This window comes from Aulonocara stuartgranti (assembly GCF_965226115.1).
Source record: "Aulonocara stuartgranti genome assembly, chromosome: 13".
Taxonomy (NCBI): domain Eukaryota; kingdom Metazoa; phylum Chordata; class Actinopteri; order Cichliformes; family Cichlidae; genus Aulonocara; species Aulonocara stuartgranti.
Genome location: NC_138949.1, coordinates 12,939,174 through 12,960,668, shown reverse-complemented (window position 1 = coordinate 12,960,668; position 21,495 = coordinate 12,939,174). Strand labels below are relative to the sequence as shown.

General features: G+C 40.6%; 1 protein-coding gene across 1 annotated transcript in view; it reads right to left on the bottom strand.

Moving 5' to 3' along the window:
• The window catches only part of macrod2 (mono-ADP ribosylhydrolase 2), a 413,432-nt gene that overhangs the window by 66,729 nt on the left and 325,208 nt on the right, over nt 1–21,495 (bottom strand). The window contains exon 8 of the mRNA XM_082556428.1: nt 19,345–19,418. Within this exon, the coding sequence (XP_082412554.1) occupies nt 19,345–19,418 (74 nt within the window). The remainder of the gene's footprint in view (nt 1–19,344; nt 19,419–21,495) is intronic.

Below are 21,495 nucleotides of genomic sequence, written 5' to 3'. Positions count from 1 at the left end.
ATAGTGATTGGTTAATGCAGTGCCTTTCCTTTTCATTTTTTCTTTCCATTCAGGAAGAACGATAAAAAGACCAAAAACAATTACCTTTTGCAATTCGCTTCAGTTTTCTTGTAATGAGAAAGTGAAAATGACTTCTTATGAGCAGGGAAGTATAACTACAGGATTCACCCATGAGCACTTGTCCACATCCACCAGAATTTATAGTCCCACCTTGGTGAGCAACAAAGAGATACTTAAATGCAGTGCCAAACCCAAACACGATGACTTTATGTGCAGCTAAAAGCTTGCCTAAACTAATCAGAATGGGGTTTTGTGCCTCATATACTGTATGTTCCATAAATTGCTGCACCTACTACACATTTTCCATGTCTTCCATACAAATACATTTTGCACAGTACTATAGAATACAGACTGGTTGAAACAAACAACAACACATTTCACCCCGACAAGAAAAAAGTAGGAAAAAAAACATCAAAAGTGAGAAATGCACACATAAGCAAACACAAGCAAAGACAATGGCTGCAGATGACAGCATCTTTGCAGTGAACTGAGACTAAGTGTTGAAATAAAGATGCTAGCAGTAGCAGTTTCTACACAGATTTCTGACAATGCTTCCTTGTGATTGGCTACGGCACATACAATATAGTCTCCAAATATCCGACTGGCACCAATGCGTAACCATGTTGGGCATTTTAGTGATGTTGTAGAGGAGCAGAAAAAGTAAGGGACTTGATTATTTCCTCTACCAGACCACAGCAGGCCTTGGTGGAGGCTCCTCATGGGGAACACTGTGTGCACTGTGGGAGAACACCTCGGACCCTCGTGGAGTGACTAGAGCTAACAAACACTTATGGAGCATGCTCTGCATAATGCAAATTGTGTCAGCTCTCACACAGCTCCACCTAACAAGGCTCTGGTGGTTTCACATGGCATCATCTGTAACAGTGACAAATCCCAGCATGATGCAAATTAAAACAGTGTATGAGATTATTTTCACTATAGTGTACCACCTCCACTGATTCATGAACCAATAAATTCCGCCTAACAGAAACTGCTCCGAGCTACTGCACTGATATATTCACTGCAGACGTCTGTTAATAGGCTTGTTAATAGCAAACATTACGACACGTTTCTGACACTCCATCACATGTAAATGACATCCTGATTAGAGTTTACAAGCACAGATACAAGAACACACGCGTGCACTGGACCACATGTGCGTGCATACATTTCATGCATTTTTTAGACAGTTCCCTGAATCCCAGCAGCAGGTCCAGAGCAATGTCTCTGGTCTTGGTCACTATTGAGGTCTTAGCCCCCAGCCCTCATTCATCACAGTTTCTGTCTGAATCACAGCACGGCTGTTTTTTTTTTCTTTTTTCTGCAGACTCTGTATTTTAAATTGCCTATGGGGGGAAGAGGCAATGATGGACGCACCAGTCTGGGCATCTGCTGCAACACACTGCAAGCCATCCAGTTGGGGTTTCTCTCCCTGACAGCGCAACTCTGTCGAACACATAATGCACATCTGGGAGTAGTCATCAGCAGACAGAGTAGTGCCTGAGTGACCAGTTGCACTCTTATCCCGAGACTGATATAACTGTGCCAGTAGAGTTTCTGCCTGACAAAAGAGCCGCTAACTCTCAAATAACATCTCTGCCATACATTCTCTGCAGTGTTGAATACCACCAAATATATTCCTCAATGTGAGTCAGGTTTGTCCCTAAACTATACACACTGGAAGGGCAAGATTATGTATTATGTTGGACAGTCATTCTAATTCCTCCTCATCTCCCTTTGGGGTAAATGAAAGCCTCCAGTGCACTGCTGTGACTCATCCAAGGCCATTTTTACACCTCGACACCTTGGCCTGATGAGAGAAACCATGCATGATAATTGCATGTGACTCAACAAGCTGCGGGGACACTGTTAAGTAAGCAGTGTGCTTCCAAACGCATTGGTTGATGTAACTGTGTTGACGTGTCTGTCATTACTCAATTCTCATTTAGCTGGTCGCTGACATCTTTAACCCCTGAAATAGGCATAGCAATGACAAACTGGGCGGCTCTGGTATTAATAAAGTATGAAAAAGGCGGTGTTCGAATCTAATTATTAGTCTAATGCATTAGATGTGATCACACGGGCTCTTCAGTGATGAGGAAATCATCTCCCGTAAGACTCCACACTGATAATTACAATAACATTAACCTTTGCCTTGTTAATTCAAGCCCTCATAGCAATTCATCTCAGGTCACAGACCTCTTAAAACATTCCTTCACCCTAGCTTTGCAGGGCGGTGAAAACATCGATGTGCGCCGACAGAAATCAACTTGTGAGAAGCACACACTGTTTTTTAAAATGACTAAAAGAGGAGAGCTGCATTCTTTGCCTCCTTGAGCATATTTCCTTGTTACCTTGTCAACTGTGGTTTAGTGCACACGCTCATGCACGTGAAAAAAGTTTTGAGCGAGGACAGGTTTCAAAGCGACACAATAATTAGAATACCTCAACGGCAACGAAAACGCTTCATTAATCCATTCAAGTCTCACTCTTAATGACTATCTTTATTGCGCTCGTGTTGCGCTGTTTGGATGCTTCTAATGATGTGTGTGTTGTGAGCAGACAGAATTTGCTGTTAGTTACACTTCCAAACACACACACGTGCACGAACTGCCTCCTGCACCTTCTCTCCTGCCACAAAATCAATCTCAAATGAGCTGCAATAACAGCTAGCGAAAATTAATATGGATACCACAGATAATAAACACTTGATAAGTCAAGCACGAGCATAAAAACACACGCGCGCAGGCACAAGATAGAGATCTCACAATAAACTCTGAATAGTGGAAAGGTTTCCAAGGTTCCAGGTTTCTGTTCCCCTGAAAGCATTATTAGATCCTGCGCAAGAAAATCAATTATTTTCTCTTCATTACCAGATTAACTTTCAAATAAAAATATTAAAGTATCAAATTAAAGTTTAAAAATATGGTAAGTGAGCCTCCTAACTGATATTCTGATATGCGACCGGTGTAGCTTTGCTGTAAACTGTCTGTCTTCGACATGTTTGTTAAGCGTACATCGATTTTCACACGTGGAAGCTGAAAATGAGGCTGTCGCTTCACATGGTGTCAAGTACCGTAACCGAAAAGGCATGTGATTTTATGTGAGAAAAATACACTGAAATGAGCTGGCATTTGAAAAGCTGGAACGTATAGCATGCCTTATTACCCATTAGACAGGCAGAAAATTCTCAGCCTGAAACAGTGAGGGGGAGAAAAAAAAGATGCACACGTCAAAATAATCAGTCACATTTGGGATTGACACAACTGTGTGATTTGACATGTGGGGTTATTACTTGCCAATCACACTAGGCTGCTTGGTGGGTTTTCTTCCCTTTTTTTCCCCCCAGTGCGCTGCACAATCTTTCATCTCTAAACGAATGATGTGAGCTCTGCTGCGAGCAAAAATGCATTATGTATCTTTTTAAAAATGTCATCATATTCATATCATGTTAACATTACCTATCTGTTCACCGATAGACCTGTTCTATTTGAGCTCAAATATGTCAGCCTTTGAAAGATGGCTAAAGCTGATATTACAGCTTCCCTTGCATGGGGGAAATGAAAACTTTGGGAGCCTCTACTGAGATGTATTGGTATATTCCTTTTTTCAGACACATCACACGTAATTAAGGTTGGCACAGGAAAATGCAACAATATTTTGTCTCCAATTCAAAAGTTTTTCCTGCATATTAAGTGATGTAGGGCTGATGGGGTAAATTGTCATTCTGAGACACAAGAGAGGGGTCAAAACATAGTTAACACCTATAATATTTATCCGTGGGTTGATTAATGGGGACAGCGCTATTAGCACAGAGAAAGTCACTGACAAAGAACAGAAGTTAATATGGAAATGGGGAGGAAAACCATAACATTAACACAAACAAGTAATCACATTAACATTTACGATTTACAGTCAGTCTTAATGACTTATAATTGATTGATCTCTCAACAATGAGGTAAATGAGCTTTAATGCACATGGAAATGTGCATATTTCATTACTTTAGATAAATAAATAAAAATAATAAATTGTCCAAGTATCTTTGGATAGTAAGGCTTGATATGCATATAGCACAAGATGCCCTCTGACTTTCCCTGATTTGCATCTAGATAGCTTTAATTATGAATAAAAGTCAAGTTACCCGATTGGATGGGATAGTGGAGAATCGATTGGGTAGCGTGCATAATGACAAAGGGCACAGCAACACACTCTATCAACTTGGAAACCATATCGGTGGTACAGCAAATAACGATTTCAGTGCACCACTGTACACGCAATTACTTTTAAACATTTGTAGCAATTAGAGGCTTTATCAGACCTAATTTTTGCATCAACAAATAAATTATCCAGTGTAATATGGTCTCGAGCCCTTTGATTCGAAAAGGAAAAGAGGGTGTTTGTGTCGAACAGGAGCCGTAAATTAGCATCACTTCTCCAAACCTAAAGGGTAAAATATATATTCTGAAGCCTAACATTTCCATTTATTTTACATTGAAGGACACTTGATGATGATATATATTTTACAAATGTCTGGCTTTTCCCAATTAGTAATGGAACCTAAAAATTTGACCAAACTTTTGGTACTTTTTCTATTGGCACACAACAGACGCCACACTTTTAATTGCAATTTGATTCATGACTTTACTAGCAAAATAACAAATTTGGGTGTAGCTATAGATGTTTTTTTGTTACTTAAAATCTGACTATTTATTAAGCATGAAACTCATGGAATTAAAATTCTAACAGTATTGACAATGCTTGTTAATATTTAAGCAAAGATTTTATGGCCTTTCAAATTATGGTTAAATATTTTACAGCTTACATAATATGAAACAAGGCCCAGACTACTCTGTTTCATAAGCAACAACATAAAGGTATTGTTCAAGATGTGTCAGAAACCTGTATCTACACATTATGCATGCAGTTATATACAGACTCTGTGATTAAAATAGCTTCTGGAGAAACGAGGAGTGAGAAGTGACGAGACTTCCTGTAAGCCAACCCCTGGAAAACCTGAATAAAACCGTATTTTAATAAAACGTGAAAATATTTATTGAGATTTAAGCCAACACACACAGCAAACAGCTGAGTGGCCCTGCGTGTGTGTCATCCAAAGCCTTTTAAGTTTGACATATACAAATCAGAGCAAACATGTCAAATCCGCATCCAAACAACATAAAGAAAAAGGACATTTACCACACGAGCTGTCCGGTGAGACAAGACTTGGAAAATCTAAACACAATGTATCTTTAGATGTTGTAATGCAGATGGATGGCTGAAGCATTGTGTGTCCCACACGGGAGCACACAACACAAGATAAAATCAGTAGTTTAGACTGCACAGAAAAGGGCATTATTAAAGTAGTCATATGATGTTTCTCAATATTTTCTTTCTTATCTGTATTACTAGGGAAGTAGAGTGGTGTGTTGGTGCCTTTCTGCCTGCATGGGTTCCCTCCAAGAGTCCAGAGACATGCGTGATAGATTAACCAGTTAAAACTGGCCAAAGGTGTGAATGGTTGTTTGTTTCTTTGCGTGTCCCCTGCACAGATTGTCAAACTGTAGAGAGTATACCCCACCTCTTGCATGAGAGGATGGATATATACTGTTGCAATAATGGATTTTCATACTATACATAGTCAAAGTTTCAAATAACAAGGTTAGCTTATGTACAAATAATCCCTAAGTAAGCCCCGCTCTAAATACTCAGATTTATTATTTATTTAGTTATTTCCACTCTTGGATCTGAATGGTGTCAAAGAAAGGGAATGTTCTCAATATGTTCGGGGAAAACAGCTCTGGCTGTGAGCACAGCAGTCCCACTCACCTCCTGTTCAAATCTTCTGTTTGCGGGTTAGGCAGAAGAAAGCTGGCTGCTGGCCTTTAAGAGAGATAGGCCAAAACTGCTAGTTTTAGACTGAGGCCAGTACGAGATAAATAAACAGAATTGTGAACAACAGTAAAGTCTGAAAAGAGTCCTGGAATTAAAAAATAATTCAAAAAGAGCAGTAACGCTGGACAAAGGCTGTCCATTTATACCATTTATTCATCATCATCATCATCTACAGTACGGGACTCCTCATATCTCCTGCTCATATCTATGACACATTAAACTGTTGTTATATAGTTAAGGGTGGTAGGAGTTTCTCTCACAGAGATGATTCACCGCAGCCTCTCTGGAAGTGTCAGTCGTCAAGTAGCAACGTTGTAATGATGTAAACAGTTCGACTCTGAGGCCATTCTTCCTCCAGCAGGCAGAAAAAACACAAACTCTTATAGGCACATAAAACTTCACCGATACTGATATATGTCTGTGACAGGCCAAATGATATATCTGCCTCGCTCTGCTCTACTGTTGATCCATCTCTAACAGGGCCATAGCATCATTCCAAGAGCCTGATTGTACTTTGATTGTTTCCAGCCCACTTCATGAGCGTGCGGTGTGCCTGCCAGTCCTGGTGGACTGAATCAGGACATAATGGGTTCATTAAAAATCGCCAAGACTGCTGGCATTGGAAAGAATGATTAGTGAGATAAGCAGGGGATATGAGCTTAATGGAACAAGAGGTGGCTCACCAAGATTAAAAGCCTTTTCCACATCACTGACGTTTTCCCTCCAATTCAGCAAATCACTTAATTGAAATTCTTTTAATTTTCTTTTTAATTTTCTTCTCAAAACTCCTCCTGGAATTGCAACCCCAAGATGAATGGTAGACTGAGGTATGGTGGTGAGACAAATTTTATTACACTTAAGTCATTCAGTGTGTCGTCTAGGAGCCTTTTTGACTCATTTATTACTGGAATATGAAATAATTTATCAAATATTAGAATAAACCTGGCAATACTTACTGACTCTACAAAAGTAAAATCATGCGGTGCCCTTGCTTTAAAGTCAAACCTTTGAAGTGAACAAAAATAAAGAAAAATATATAATGTCAAATTAAAGGAAACCCCCCTCCCGATGATCCAGAGAGCCGTTACTAAATCCAAGGGCACCGATTAGTTGCAGAGTCATAACACAACCATAAAATCCAGACATCAAACATGTCAAGAACCTGCTAAGAGCCAGATTTCATGGCAATAGAGACAGGGAAATTGAAGGTTGGCTGCTGCCAGTCAAAAATGAGTGTGAGGGCTTTGTAGTGAGATACTCTGTCAAGAGCTGTGCAGCCTCTGTGGTTTGTAGCATGGGCCTTCAGAGAGGCTGCACAGAGGATGAGAGACATAAATAAGTCTCCTTTGTCAGAAGAAACCACAAAGCTGTCAGCTGCAGCCCTCGCAGGCCTACGATGCACAGGCTCAGTATCACCCCGAAAAAAGAGAAAAAAACACAACAACAAAAAACGATTTGTTGGTATGACTCAAATTGATGCTGCACTATGCTTGGACCATTTTAGAATCGGCTCGTATTGCAGTACGATGTCGATGAATGTCGTATAATGCAATACAGCTGGCTGGATTGTATATAATTATGGATATGTGCACGAACATACTGTACATTCAGGTAAAGGCTATACTTACACCTAATCCTGAATGACGTCTTTGTTAGCGCCATTAAAAGAGAAAGAAAAAAAACTTCTCGCTGCTAAAACCAAATCACGAGCAGCCAATGAGCCCTCTGTTGGCAGCATGTTTAGACAATAGTATCCCTGAAGTCTCTGTGATTATGAGACAGGCTCAATCTGGGTACGGTCCAACCTCTGGCTGATGAAGGGAGAGAGCATGAATGGGGTCTGATCAGGTCATGTTGAGAGGACTCAAACAGCACAAAAAAACCTCAAAGCCTTCTAGAGATCCCCCTCAGTCTCTCTGTCAGAAGAGGATGAAAAGTGGCTGTGCTAAAGCTACCCGGTGCTCGTACTTTAATCTCATTCAGTTTGCCTCAACAGCGGCAAACACAAAGTGGGTAATTATTTTGCAGTTTGTAGTTTTTCTTTTTTTAAAACGAGGCTTGTGTAAATTGTTTTCTACAGTCTGGAGCCAGTGTTATATAAACAGTGTGCTATGAAAACATCAGAGGATATTAGATGCAAAGAGGATGTGTGAGAGACGGAGAGCAGACCACTTCTAAAACAGCGTGTTTGGAGAGCGGAGCAGGTTCGAGTGCGCTCTGTGTGTTCTGAAGGTCATGCCTCAGACAGTCTGCCTATCTTCATTACGCCCAGTCTTGTTTAATGATATACAGGAAGAGAGGACAGCGTCTCAGTATAAGAGCTTGGCTGTGAATGTGACAGCACATTTAATGCCTGTAATGCTTTGAACTACACCATTCAGACCTTTTGCCTGACTATCTCTGATATAAGCTCAGTTCCCAAACAACAGCACAGGTGCTGATAAGAATCTTCGCTGCACTTAAGCAACAATATTAGACACGGGCACCCGGCTGATAACACTTAACACCCCACACTGATATTTGTCACAATATAATGTAGGTATCAACATATCAGCTTGATAACAGGCTTTTTTACCGGCTGACTATGAGTACTACAGACACTTCTAATTATTAACAATTTCAGTTCTCAGTATAATTGATATCATTATCAGCATACTCAGAGACCTCATTATTACATGTTACTCAGTAGATTATATATATATTGTTTGTCACCATGAATCCGTTTCATCTAAAGCTTGTTACTGCCTGTAGCATTTCCCAACGGACCAAAATGTTACTTACATTCTTAAAAAGTAAAAAAACAACAACAAAAAAACCTCTTTAAAAGTTAAAAAAGAAGCATTTTTACAAAATCTGCTGGGTGTATGTAAAGGAATTCATTGTCAAACATAATTTAAAGGTTCGCCCCTTTGATGTAATGTAACACATATACGCTATATGGATTTCTCAGTGATTCTTTTACTGCCTTTAATGCTGCAGTGTAAAAAAAACCATCATCGGCTTTTTATTTTTGTAACATTTCAAACAATTTTTACAGCAGCTAGCTAAAAAGTGACCGTGCAATGTAGCAGCAGTCTGTCTCAGCACCGAAGAAAAGAGATTCGACATTTAACTTACAACGCTTTTATAACACTGAATTTTCTACGAGGAAGGACAGATATCTGACAGAAAACTCTGGCATGAAAGTGCTGAGAAATCTCATAGCCAGACAGATATGCAAGATAATCAATAGAGTTCCCATTGGAGAATGAATGTCTGCAGCATAACCTCATTCTCTGAGAAAATCTCGTCTGCTCAGTTTGAGGTTTGCCCTCTTCGGATGAGAAAGTAGAATTACTGCGCATCAAAGGCAGAAAATTGTACCAGATTTGCTAGAATACTTTGGCTCTGTATCCTCCAGATTAGATTTGAGGTCCATCAAAGCTTTTATGAAAAACTCTGTCTGTGGTGTTCACATTACCAAGTGAGTGTGCTTTTCATCCCCTAACTGTGAACAAATCTAATCCGATGACTTCACGAAGAGGTACATTTTCATTTCAGCAGTCAGGAGAGACTGTTAGGAGTGATTAAAAAAGTAGCTGCAAACCTAATTTATTTGTTGCAGAAACATGCTCGTGTTGGACATCGGTAATAAATAATGCATTAGGAGAAAGCTGAAGGTGAATCAAAGCAGAGATTTCTGTCTTGATTGTGCAGCATGTGCAAGCCAAATCCGTTGTTAAGGAGTCCAATGGGATGCTTTCACACACTACCCCCCCACAACCACTCCAGCCCACCTTTTATTCAGCGAAGAGGAAGTCATGAAAGCAGAAGACAAGTAAAAAAAAAAAAACCTCATAGCTACGCCGCTTTAGTTATGCTGGTTGAGCAGGGACAGACTCTGGTGTACTGTCAAAGTTCAGCACATAAATAGTAATTCAGTGCTTCAGGCGAGGAGAACACAGGAGTGTACTGGGGACCACTCTACAGGACGACAGCTTCTTAACAGCCTCCACTGAATGAAAAATAGGAAACATAGAGAATACAGTGATGGGAAAAGGTTGGGCACATCAAATGCTCTCTATTACATCTGTGACGAGGAAGGAAAAGATCCTTTGTCAGCCGAGTAAATGAGAAAGAGGAGTTTAGACAGTTAAAAACAGTAATGAATACTCAGCCTTGAACTGCACAGATGGGCGTTGCAGATCAAATTTAGTCTTTTTTACTTATTTAAAACTGATATATAGTTCAGAATCCACATTAAAATGTTGGCACAACAGAACAATTTTGAGAGCTCTATACTCTTCAAGAGCGAAATTCGACGAGGTTCACACTGATTAGGCCCGAGCAAGGGAAAAGAAGCCGAGTGGATTCTACCAGTGCAAACAACTGAAATAAACAGCATTATGGAGCAGCAGAAAGGCAATATCAGAGATTGCCCTGAGAGAGCGTAATGGAAAAGGACTTGTTCTGTCACAGCCTCTCATGGTGATAGAATGCCACATGCTCCCTTCTGACAGTGTGATATTGGCTTGGCACGAGCTTGATGAATGCATCAGCCATAAGTCAGACAAACCCCAACCCTTCCTGGAACAGCACCCTCTAAGATGTTTATGCCAGGGTACAGAGGCAGACATTGTGTAATAGGACTGGAGCCATTGTCTGAAATAGGTTCATGGAAAGTGGGCATGCCCAATTCCAATTTTAACTATTATTTTGGATGGAAGGTTATTACTTTTTATAGTTGGCTGTTGCTTGGTAGACAGGATGGGCGTTTAGCTGGGGTGACTTTGCAGTACCCCACAGAGAACTAGCCAGACCTTCCTGGTGTTTGCTTGTGGCAGGTGGTGAAGTGAAAGAAAGAGGGGAAGAATGGGCGATGAAAAAAACGAGGGGCAACCTTTCCCTAGGCAGGTGATGACCCATCCCATACCACCTGGCTTCTTGCCAGGGTCAAGCAATTAATGCTGCCCTCCTTTGATTACTTTAGACAGCCTGAGGATACAGGAGGCCAGCGGATAGTGTCCGGTCCAGGAACGTTGCACAAGGCAAAGAGGAGACAGCTCTGAAGAAGGTTCAAGCTTGGGTCGCACTGTTAACATGCAAAGCTGTTATAAACATAAAAAAAATAGGCAGCTTTGCTTAATTATTTGCTCATTTGCATATTTATGTTGTATAAACACACTGTGACGGAGCTTCATCAACCTTTGTTTTTACTTCTCTGCAGTCACACAATTCACAAAACAAATCACAAATTTCACAGAAAATGTTGTAAAACTTTTCGTAACAGGTAACTGTGAGATGGGATGTTGAGATCTAGGATTTTTTATTTTTGTTGACAAGAACAGTGAGCACATAAAATCTTCCACCATCCAAATTGTGGTCCCAGAGCCTTCACGCAGCTTCCCGCTCTATCTATCACCTATTTTACCATTCTGTACCATGTTGCTGAGACTGATTTCTGTAGCCCTGTCGAGTTACAGCATGCACCACTCCTCTTGCTTTGCTGGTTGAGGACCCACAGAAACAGATTTCTCTGTCCATCCCCACTATGGAGATGTTCAACAACAGTCACACACCTGGATAATTTCAATATTCAAAGGCACGACATCATCGCATCATGATCTACCCATAGCTTTCTCCATCTTTCCTTCTTTCTGCTGCCCAAAGAAAGCTTACTGTAGGGATTAGCTCCACCGAACTCAGCATGACTCGAACTAAATCACGCTGTCAACCTTTAACACAACTTTGAAGAGCACCGACACCCTTTTCCGCTTAACCGAATCAATTGGCCATTGCTGAAAAAAATTACCTTGTTAGTCTTATCTTGAATATCCTTGTGTATACTCCTGCTTTGCAAAAGATTTAAATGTAGGTTTATTTAACAGAATCCACCAGAAAAGACAAGCGACTGAGACACAGGCAAACTATTTGTGAGGCCAGTTGATTCAGTTTGAAATTCTGTTATACCTATAGACTCGATGGGGACGCGTGTGACATGACATATGCAATCATTAGATCTTCTGCCATCTCTCTAAATGTGGCAAACCTTATTTCAGAATACAACCTTGGGCTAAAAAGTGCCCTGATCAAGTAATTTATGCTTAGAAATAAAACATTGACTTTCAAATGCACCACCGCCTGAAGCCAGGCTTTGAGGCTGATTTGATCCCCCTTTGAGATGGTGAGAGATATGGCCCATTCCCCCTAATCACATGCCAGAGACTGTGCAATCACACAGCAACAGCTAAAGTAATCACTGTGGTGGTCTCCACCCTCCTCCCTGAACCGAGCCCCAATCCTACAACATCGGTAGCACTGGGAAGGCCTGCTTATGTGATGCTCATACAGAAACGGACACACAGCTGCCTGTAGAACTGGACCCCAATACTCACAGTGAGAGCGTGTTTGTTGATGGGATGGTGGATAATGACTAGCTGTGAATGGCGAAAGAGCAGTGAACTCATGCAGCTACAAATATTTGAACAAGAAGGTTGAACATTGTTAGGTGCTTAGCTCTTGCCTTTCAGCGTCTGAACCCTCGACTAAATGCTGCAGTACATTAACTCACATGTTGCCACATGGTGCAAGCAACCAATGTCCAGCGTCTTTTATTTCTTTCATGATAGTTTTTAAGACAATGCTTTTGTTTATAGAACATAATACATAAGTATGCTAATACGAAAAAAAGAAAGCATACCAACCTGATAACTACAAACAGTTAAGCTGCTGAAATTGATTAGCTTACTGAGTACAAATCAGCCATCTTTCTCTTCTTCTGGTAGTTGGGTAATGATGTTGCTTACTGTATCAAAGCAAGGTGTGTTTGCTATATTTAATTATGGACTATTATGCCTTGCTACATCTCAGAACTTTTAAAATTTGCATGCTCCTCCTCCAAATATAATTGGTAGATGAACTGGTATTTAAATTGTGCTTTTCTACACTAAACCAACACTCAAAGCCCTTTTAATTACAAGCCACACTCATGCTGTGATGAATGTATTTTGGACAACTGGTCCTTTGTCTTGCCCAAGGATAGTTAGACATCAAGCCAACAACCTTCCAACTGGCAGACGGCCCGCACCACCTCCATATATATAGATGCCCCCCAAATATAGTGAACGTACTGTATATACTTACACTGAGTTGCAGGAGATAATGAACTGCTTAAATAATATGTATTCCATTAACATCTGATTTTAAGAATTCAGACTTGCTATATACAATGCAAATGCATGCAACTGTTTTACAAGTTGGATGCTTTACTGTCCACATCCACTTCATAACCAAGTGTTTACAAGTTTCTTTTGCAGTATCGGCGCACACTTCGTTACAGAAGCAATGCTAAGCAAGGTTATTTGTGTGTTCCAGACTTCATGGCTCAGTATCAGCACTAGTGAGTGAGAGGACAGTGGAGTAGTCACAGTGTTTCCCATCCTTTTCTGCAGGTCACAGATAGACTACGTAATTATCGTCTGTAATGAGCATTCTTGTGACAACACAGCCGACGATTTTGTTGTTGTTGTTTTTGTTGTCGTCTGAATTTGCAGTACACGACCCGGCTTACTCCTAACACTGCAAACACACATACACAGACAAAGCACCTCCACGGTAAAGGTCTCCATGCTTCAGCATGGGGCGCCGTGGTGTAAAATTGTCTTCAAATAGAGCGAATGAACTACTTGGACTTTGATGAGTCTCCTGTCCTCCTCTGAACCAATAGCTCGACCCACTCTTGCTTTATCACGGTGTGCCAGCCTACCGCTATCTGCGCTACACTAAATCAATTAGCATGTCATTAAGATAGCTTGTTCCAGCACAGTAAGCATGGAGTGGCACTACAGTATCTACAGGACCAGAAAGAGCTGAATTCAGAGGGCATCATATCTTACTGTCCATGTGTCAGAGTGCAGTGGGCTGTGTTTATTGGTGGGCTCGGTGCATGTGTAAAAGAGCACCTGGTTATGGAAGACGTCAGTTTCCAACTTCAAAAACATTGAGGGCTTTCTAGTCGTGCATAAAGAGTTAACATTGTTTTAAGCCTCAGAAATAGGTAGAGCCCATAAAGACAAGGGTGCATTATTGCAGAAGGTGCTACTTGTTAATAAGTTCTGTAATCTGCATTAACGGCCACGGCGATTTAAGTACTTAAGTCGTCACAAACAGCTTATCCATTACTTTCTGAGTGAGATGCAATCAATTCTGTGAGTAGAGTAGAGCTATATTTATTCTTTTATTATTCGTTTGACTCTAAGTGGGGACAGAACATTAATGGAGAATTCAATATTAATCTCCCTCAGTACAGAAAACTCTCAGTCATCTTGCATCAGATACTAAGGTGATCATTCTGCAATTACCAGGAGTAAAGCAACACCTTGGTCTTTGGGCAGAGATAAAGATGATAGGCTTAATCCTCATTCGTGCAGAAAAAGGATTTCTCTCTGATGGTAAGAGCTTCATGCAACCGTTTAGATAAACACTGAAAATACAGTAACATTTGATCTTCATAATAAACTTTTTTTTAAAAATCCCTGACAGCGAGAGGACTTTATCAAAGCTGCGGCTCGCTCTGCAGATAACAGAGCTAAAAGCAAAAGATGTAAAAATTAACTTTGAAGAGTGTCGGTTTACAAACTGAATGTATCATCTTAAATCTATTTAAACACTGAAACTAGGAGTATATAACTTCACCAACCTGAGGTCAAGGGAATCAAAGGGCACACGCCATATTATCCAGAGTGAGTGAGATAATAAAATTGTCAGATCATAAAAGCCATAAAAGATCCATTCTACTGCCGTGGTCCAAATAGCTGCCACTAATGTATTAGACTACATGGTATGCATTAGCACTGGTGCCAGTAAAGTAATTCTCTCAGAGAGAAAACTATTAAGGCATTCATATACTCACTCTAAAGCATTTTCCCGGGAAAATCTGCAGGTGTTTGACAGACACGCATAGAGGAGGAATGCTTTTCTCGGAGGTCAAGCTGAGCTCCTCCATCCACACGAGACAGTATATCATGTGGATGCAGAATTGAGTGGTTAGGCATGTTCTTCTGATCAGGCCGTGTCTCCCTGATGCTCCCAGTCACAGCAAACAATTCAAAGGGGCTAGACGCTGACTTCAAAAGACCACGCTGGCTTTGAACACTATGCCAGTTGCACAGCCCATTAGTGGCACATCAGCATCCTCAAGGCATGCAGGGAGCAAATTTGAGCAAATCACCATCGACTACAGATGCATCATTTGGCAAAGAGTTTTCACTGGATACCAGACAATAAAAAAACACCATGAAGAGGCAATGCAGCAACATAGAGCTCAAGTACCACCCCACTTAGTAGCAGCTTTTGCTTCAATTGCTCTTGGGTCTCAAAGTATTTTCTCATAAAGGGCTTTGTTCATAACTTGAAGCTGAAATGACTGTTTCTGCTGTATTTTCTTTGGCTCTTATTCAAATGGATATCGAGGCCCATAATGTGCCTATTTTTTCCTTCATTATATGATATGTAAACAAGACTAATATATACACATACATGTAGACACAAACAACACTAACATCATTATTCAGCCTGTCTTTCACACACTGAATGAAAGCTTATTGATATCGGTGATTTTGATAAAGAAGTTGGTATTATCTTATTATAAAAAAGCTCAAATTTCTCACAACCGATAAAGCGATCATTTATTTTAAATCTGTTCCCCTGTTTCAGCCTTTTAGAAAGTCGAATAAAATTGATCTTCTCTGATATTTAAAAAAAAAAAGCTGACTGGATGAGGCTAATGGAACGAAAACTCTGTCTCGATTTTTTTGGTCTCTCTTTTGGGGAATTCATTACCATCATAACTGTCACGTATAGGAGACAACAAGCAAGCACCATATATTTAATATACTGTCTGCTTACCCAGCATGCCAGATAAAAATGGTCGCAACGTTTAGATTTTCTAAATACGAACCACACAATATAGCCATCGTAACAGCAACCATCCATCTTATTCAACCGAATGACAATGAACGCCTCAAAGTTGACATGTTGCAGCTCCATCTGCCAAAACCCAGACAGGCTCCTAAGCTGATACGCATTCACGCAGAAAACCACAACCATACAAAGCATACAAAATATTGCATTTATTCGTAACAGACACTTGACATTTGTCACAGAGTCTACAGCCTTAGCTTGAGATGGAATTTATTATCAGGTGTCTTAAATGACAAATGCTACTAAGGTAAACAGATCATTGACAGAACAGGAAATAGGATGTAAACACCTGTTTTGGGAGCATCATTGGCACAGTGGAGTGCTTAATACTAAAGCCCAAACCAGAGTAATGTTGAAAGGTGAAATCTCTACACATCAATTCTGTCCTGAGCAGCACAGTGCAGCAGAGCTTATTACAGACTCTCAATCTGTCTCAAGTGTTCAGACTATGTCAGTAATGCTGGGCTGCGGGGCCCTCGAAACGCTTCATTAAAAAGCTTGGCTATCCAGAGCACATCCGTGGCAGCCAAATAAAGTGTCAGACCGCATTTTTCATCTGCAGATTAAACCTATGTAAGCCTGAATTAAACCAAATTAGATCTGAAAATGAGAAATAAACCAAAGCCAGATGAGTGGAGAGGCATGTCTGCTGTGAGCCGGGGGGAAACCGCTCAAAGGCCATATGGAGGAGTGGGTCTCTAGGATGTCACTGCCTTGGCCCCTTATGTACTTTTTGAAGTCATTAGAGCTTTATGGTCTGTTGTTTACAAATACAAATTCTGTTTCATTAATTCACATGGAATATATGGGGAAGCAGGGACTGAGCCCCTTATTCTTTCATCTGTTATGATCTAAAGAATCAGTTCAGCACTCAAGTATCTCTAGATTAAAGGATCTGTTCTCCCTGACCACATTGAAGCTGTTTATTCCTCCACAATGGAAGTCTAGGTGCTTTCAAGAGTGAGTTTCAATCTCGAATTGGGGCCTTTGTGTGTGGCTGAGTGCATTAGGGCTACACTTTGCTGGCCCGGTAGATAAACTTTCTGTTAATCAATCACACAGTGTCCCGTTCTTTGTTTTCTTTTCATTCTATCTTCCCATCAAGCCCTGCACACACCCAAACATACACACACACCGTACACACACAAAGTCTTCTGCCACCTGACATTACTGTCTTCTCAGACTTCTATGTGGACAATTACAGATCAATAGCTGCTTGTGACTAAAACCTGCCAGATTCGAATGCCTATAAACTGGTTGCTGTCTACACTTTTACCCTGGCCACGTTAGACGCTCAGCCAACCCACTGTGCTAAAATTCAGCCACACGGTATCTTCTACAAAACATGGCCCCGAGATGACTTGATTCTGTAGACGCCTACAACACAGACTGAGCGTACAGAGCTGGAGATGAGCCGGCATCGCATGCAACTTTGCACACAACCTCTGGATTGCCTTTGAAGCGAAACTGAGAAAGCGAAACTTGTAGAATACTGTACTTTCAAGACTTTGATTGAAAATGTCTTTACGCATGGTAAACAACTGCCCATTCACAATTTTCGAGTTGACAGCACCTAAAAACTGAATCATGTCAATTATCAATCATGCCAACACTGGGTGTGTCTATTGAGTAAATGTTACAGTGATAAATTGCTTTTCTAAACATAGAAAGAGGTATTCATCTTAAGATTTACTGCACTTCAAAACGCTCACATGCTTTTCCTTTGAGCATTGAGAATTCTATTAGACATGTATTTGGATTCTTCCTGAGCTCTTCAAACAAACAAAATAAAAAAAACATAATCACATCATGCATCCTTCTTTGTGGTACACGAAGATTAACAAAATGCCAGGCAACCGTGAATGAATCTGAATCTGCAAGGAAGCCCTCCTGTGCACGTCCATGTTATGCTGTGCTTCTGGGTAAAATATATCGCTATATTCTCCCAGATCTTATTAAAAGATCACTTTTGGTTTAGTTAGAGTTGAAGATCTACAGACTGTGCTCACAGTTTTGCCAAATACTGCTAAGGGAAGCCTCCGCAGATGTCTCTCACGCCCCCTCCATCACTTGTAAAACATTTCAAACTTGTATGTGGAACATCACGACTACGAAAGTCAGCTTTGAACATTAGCTTGTTATTTACAGTCAGCAATAACCTGGTGGAAATCTTCTTTCTGCCAGAGGCTTGATGGATTCCCCAACTACAAGCTACAGGAATCATCAGGCAGCGCGCAAGTGCACAACAACGGCAAAATAATCAAGCAAGTCCGTATCGTTTGGCTGCTTGTTGAGAACATCCATAATACCAGCTGAAGGATGCTGCAGCACATCAAGCTGTGAGTTCTATAAAACACCTCAATCCAAAGTGACAGATATAAACAGTACCACAGTAAACAGAGACGACCCCCAAAGGTTAGCATCACTCACTGACTCACAAGCTGGCAAATGTTCTGCAAAGTCTTAAACAGTCTCCTGACAACTACAAATTTTTTTATCATCGTGGACTAAATATATATTAATCTGTTAAATATCACTTGAAAGTCACGATGCATGTAAACCACCGCCATAAAAGCCACATGCAGCTATCTCCTGAGTTATTATTTTACAACAGTCTCATGGATTTTGACCCTGTTAATTAGTACTAACACATTAGCAATTAATAAAGTACTTTATAAAGGCGATAGCACCCTGGGTGAAGAACTTAAAATTTCACAAAACAAGATTACAACTTGATAATCGGTTCCTATCTGACATCAAGTCCACAGTGTGTTGAAAGCGTGAAGTAGGAGCTCTGTCAGCGAGCATATCAGTGTTTTTCTCAGCGAGTAAAATAACCTTGGCGGTAAAGATTTTTCTTGCAAATGTGGCATACATTTTAGCTCTGCACAATGCAAATGGATGCATTACGGTCATTGCAAATGACAAGAGACGCAACAGATAAAAATTGAAGATGATTGTCTGCTTTTAAGATTTTACCGTTCGTTTAAGATAAACGTGTGAATTTGTGTTTTTGACCAGAGAAATGTGGTAGTGCAGCAGATCTGCATCTGAGCCTTCAGTTCTTGGAAGGCGTGATTATAATTTATCTAAAACAAATAACAATTTGAGATTATTCCATCTGATGTGTTTATGTTCTTCTGGGTTTGACAGCTCGTCCCAGCACTGACCAATTAAACAGTCAACAGACCATTTAAGACCCGATTAGACACAGACTGGCTTTTAATTTGATATGCATGCAGACCAAGCAAGGCAGGTGGATAAGATGTCTGTCTGAAACAGAGACGCATGACAATTGGAGTTCAGTGTTTCTGCTGTGGTCCAATCATCTCAGGTCACAGCAAATCGGCGAACGTGAGAAATAGGCGGTTACTTCACAAATGAGGAAGTGACCTCAGATCGACAACATGAATCATGCAGGCGTGTCCTACCTTATCAGGATTGTCTTCGATCCAGCGTTTTACTGTTTTCAAAGCAATGTCAGCTGCAGGCTCATTGGGAAAGCCTAGACATAAAAAAGGAAAACAAAAAAAAAGTGTCAATACCTGTTGTATACAACATGCAGATACCAGAGGGAGACAAAAACAGACAGGCAAACAAACAGAAACGGATATCTCCAAAGGTAATGGCATTTCTCCTTAAATCAATAGAAAGCAGCACAATCTGCTCGGCACTGGCAGATGAGCACAGCTGACCGTTCAACTGCTGTAGAAGTTTGTTGCCAGATGCAGGGTGAAAAGAAGTGCTATTTTTGGAGGGTGAGGAGAGCAAATACAAGCTACATGTAAAGACACATCTGCAAGCATCTGGAAGTATAAAGCCCTATTCAAGCCCTCACTTCAAGCAGAACTGATTAAGATTTTGTCTTGATGGGGACAATTACACTTAGACGTATGAACTTTTAAGCGATTTTATTTTACCCGCATGCCAGAGTAACCATAAAGGCAGCGTGCCTAACAAGCAATGTGGTTGTATTAACAACAACTGTGCGAGCTGTTGTGATTGTATCGATGGAAAAAAAAGATTGTAACTTTATTAATTTTTAATAAGGGAAGGCTTTGCTAGATGCTGATCTCAGGATCATTTGCTTCCACTGTAGACAACTTCCCAAGTGCAAACAATTAGAATGAGCTATTGACTATAAAACCCTTCGGGCCAGCCTTGCTAAGAGCTAAAGAGTAGACAGTATATGCCATTACCAAAAGAGCTGACAATCTGCTATAGAGCAGTGTTTCAGCTCTCTTCATTTCAAAGTAATAATAGTTGAGTTTGTTTGTCTGTGTCGTTCACACTACTTGACTCAGGCACATTGATTTTAGATCCTCTGCACAAATGCACAAGTTAGTTTGCTGCTCTGTGAGTACAACCTTTACAGTTCAGTATGTCTAATTCAAAGACCGCAAGCTAACAGATAAACACAGCTTAATTTTTTCAGTCACAGTGACCCTCTTCAAGATTAAAAACTAGTCGCTCATCTATTGTACAATCCCTGACCTCTGTAAGGCACAACAGGTTATGGGAGACGGTGTCATAGTCTAACGAAAGAGGTCAGGAATTCAATTTCAACCCACATAAACTGATACAAGGGCCAAGCCATTCTTGTAGCCTGCCGGGTATTGAACATGCCACATTTTCAAACACTGTTCCTGTCCTGGGTCATTGCCATGACTGTAGTGCGCTATGACCTATGAAACAGCCTTATAAGCACTGCAACAACCTTTATTTATTATTATTATTATTATTATTATTATTATTATTATTATTAACCTTTAATCATTTAAGTCAGATGTAAAGAAAAATTAAAAGCCAGAAATCGCTAACCTTACATTTCCTCTACTCTTTCATCGCACTCTCTCAGACCACCTGCTGTCACAGTTTCTCAATAACTATTCTCTAAATGCTTCACATCAACTGCCTTGACAGTCAAGATATAGTGTGCAGTGCTTTAACCCTACCACCTTCACCCATCTGACTGCTGCTGATGTCTCTTTTCCTTACTGCTTCTCTTTCCCTCCCCTTCCACAGCTTGACAGGAGTGGCCGAATTACACCGAGGAGAGAAGAGGGGTTGACTCGCTGCCGAGCCCTTGCTGAGCTCCTGTTCAAGCTCTGGGTGAAGCAAGATGTGAGCTGCATACCGGCCAGCAGTGACAGCCAGTCTGCTTCTATGGCTCTGTTAGACAGTGTCTGCAGACAGTGCACAGCCCCGTTCACAGCTCCTGTCCTTCAAAAGATGCCCCGAGAGCTGTGTGCTCAGAACCTAATCCAGAATGCCAAATTGGTCTGCAGGTCACCTGGCTCTCCCTGTCTCCCAAGCACACTTAACCTTTCCAGTGATATAATTTCTTTTTTGTTTAAATGTTACCTTTTGGAAAAGTGCTACCACACCTATGAAGGAGTAACAACAGATCAAGTAACACAAGCCAACAGATGTGTAGATGACAAGAAAGCTTAAAAAAATAGATCCACAAAGAAAACACCAGCTGTTTAGGAAACCGCAGGAGAAAAAAGAGAGGTGTCGGAGAAGTAGAACACAAACAAATGAAACAAATAAGTAAATTGTTAAAATTGTAAATAACTGCC